The 1,839-nt window shown below is 25.1% G+C and overlaps 1 protein-coding gene across 1 annotated transcript; it reads right to left on the bottom strand.

The window, feature by feature from the left end:
* Positions 1-405: 405 nt before the first annotated feature.
* OCT59_003674 (uncharacterized protein) lies at positions 406-800 on the bottom strand (the record flags this gene model as incomplete). The annotated part of the gene is made up of 2 exons (XM_066147802.1): positions 406-663; positions 798-800. 2 exons carry the CDS (start codon positions 798-800, stop codon positions 406-408), a joined length of 261 nt encoding a protein of 86 aa, XP_065996471.1.
* Between the last annotated feature and the right edge of the window lie 1,039 nt (positions 801-1,839).

The raw sequence follows: 1,839 nt of genomic DNA, 5'->3' as shown, positions 1-1,839 counted from the left end.
TAGCGATAATAAAACCAATATTCTTTGTAAGATTTAAGATATTTCATACTTGATTAGTACGCAATCCGTATTGATAAGGAATACGATTTCTTACAAAAAGATTCTTAATAGTATTCTTGATTGTTCAATATTATAATTTATGAACATGCAGCTATATCAATTTTGAATTCAAAAAAAAAGAATGGTCGTACTGTTTAGTCGTCTTACATTTTATATAATATATACAATATATGACGTATATGATAAAATGAATACACAAGAAAAAGAGTTCAATAAAAATTTTCATAATAATAAATATTTATTCAAAATTCTATAATTAATTATACTATTTCTGAATAATAACACTGGAATTTTTAGTATACATTGCTATTAAAAGTTCTATAAAAATAAAATACGCTAATTTGATTATTTTTTAACAACTTGAAAAACTTCATAATCGTCTACTTCAAATCTGTTTAATGGTATACCTACATCAGGATATGAATGACTTCCACTCCTATACCATCCAGTGTTATTAAAACTTAAATCATCTCCACCAAATACCGGACCATAGCTAGCATTACCACAAAATACAGAATACGCATCACCATTACTATATCCTACTACTCCACCTTGTACGTTATCTTTATTTGCAAATGAGAATATAAAACTATCTTTAGTTGACTTATATTTATTACTTAAACTCCAATAAAAAGGATTGTATCCTCCAACTATTTGATCCGAATTTGTAATCTTTACTATAACTATGGTAGCTCCTTTATTATCACAATTATCGTGAAATCCAAAAAGTGTATTACCATCCCTACTAGCACGATAAAGTAAATTGAATTTATAAGGAATATTATTTACTTTATAATAAGACTCAATTTTCTTTTCAATCCAATTTGAAAAAATAGCAAAATGTTTGTTACTAATGATAATAGAATCACAAACATATCTTTGTTTCCTAGGAGATTGCACATTCACATTTAAGTGCTCATTTGGTGCCATGTAAAATAAAAGTATATTATTAATTAAATTCTCTGGCATTATATTTCTGAAAGGGAATACTTTAGTAATAAAAATTGCTGAAGGGATATGACGAAACCTTATCAACGGAATGAATCTATGAATGGTTCTTTCCATAATTAAAATTTCTTCTTTATTCCATTTTTTAACATCTTTTTGAATAGAAGGATGCTGAGAAAAACACCATTTGATCAAATTATTCCATATATCAATTTCATCTAATGATAAATCATCTCTTTTTAAAAGTAATTCTAATAAAGGTGCTTTTAAATTGATAAATTTATCAGATTTAAATAATATATCTGGTTTAGCACAAATTTCTTCAAGATAATAATTCCATAAATCTGTGAAATTTTCATGTAAATAGATTGTTTCAAGAATTTCTATAGGATTTTGTTGTAAAAATTCATATTGACGTTCAACCAAATATTCTTGAATACAAATTACTAGTCTTTGGATTTTAAGTTCATCCACTATCGTCAAAAGTTTTAGAATATCTGGTCCTTGTAATTTCTCCAAATCTATCTTTCCACAATAAATAAACCTAAATATTAAAAGAATATTAGACTGTATAAAATGTTATGTTTACTTTTATTATTACTTGTTTTTTTTCATTACCTTACCTTAAAATAATTTTAAAAAATTTTGGAGAAATTTTAGGAAAATTAAAAATATATTTTCCATCCTTTTTCTTGGTCAATTCGTTAGAAAATGCCGTACTAAAATATAGAGACCTGAAACGTAAAATATTTGAATGTGCATGTATTTCTTTTACTTTGTTATTTTCACCAGCATAAATAATAACATCATAATCTTCATCTTCTTCAAATA

The sequence above is a fragment of the Rhizophagus irregularis genome, chromosome 12 (genome assembly GCF_026210795.1).
Source record: "Rhizophagus irregularis chromosome 12, complete sequence".
NCBI lineage: Eukaryota > Fungi > Glomeromycota > Glomeromycetes > Glomerales > Glomeraceae > Rhizophagus > Rhizophagus irregularis.
The sequence above is the reverse complement of the archived record's forward strand: the minus strand, read 5'-3'. Positions and strand labels throughout refer to the sequence as shown.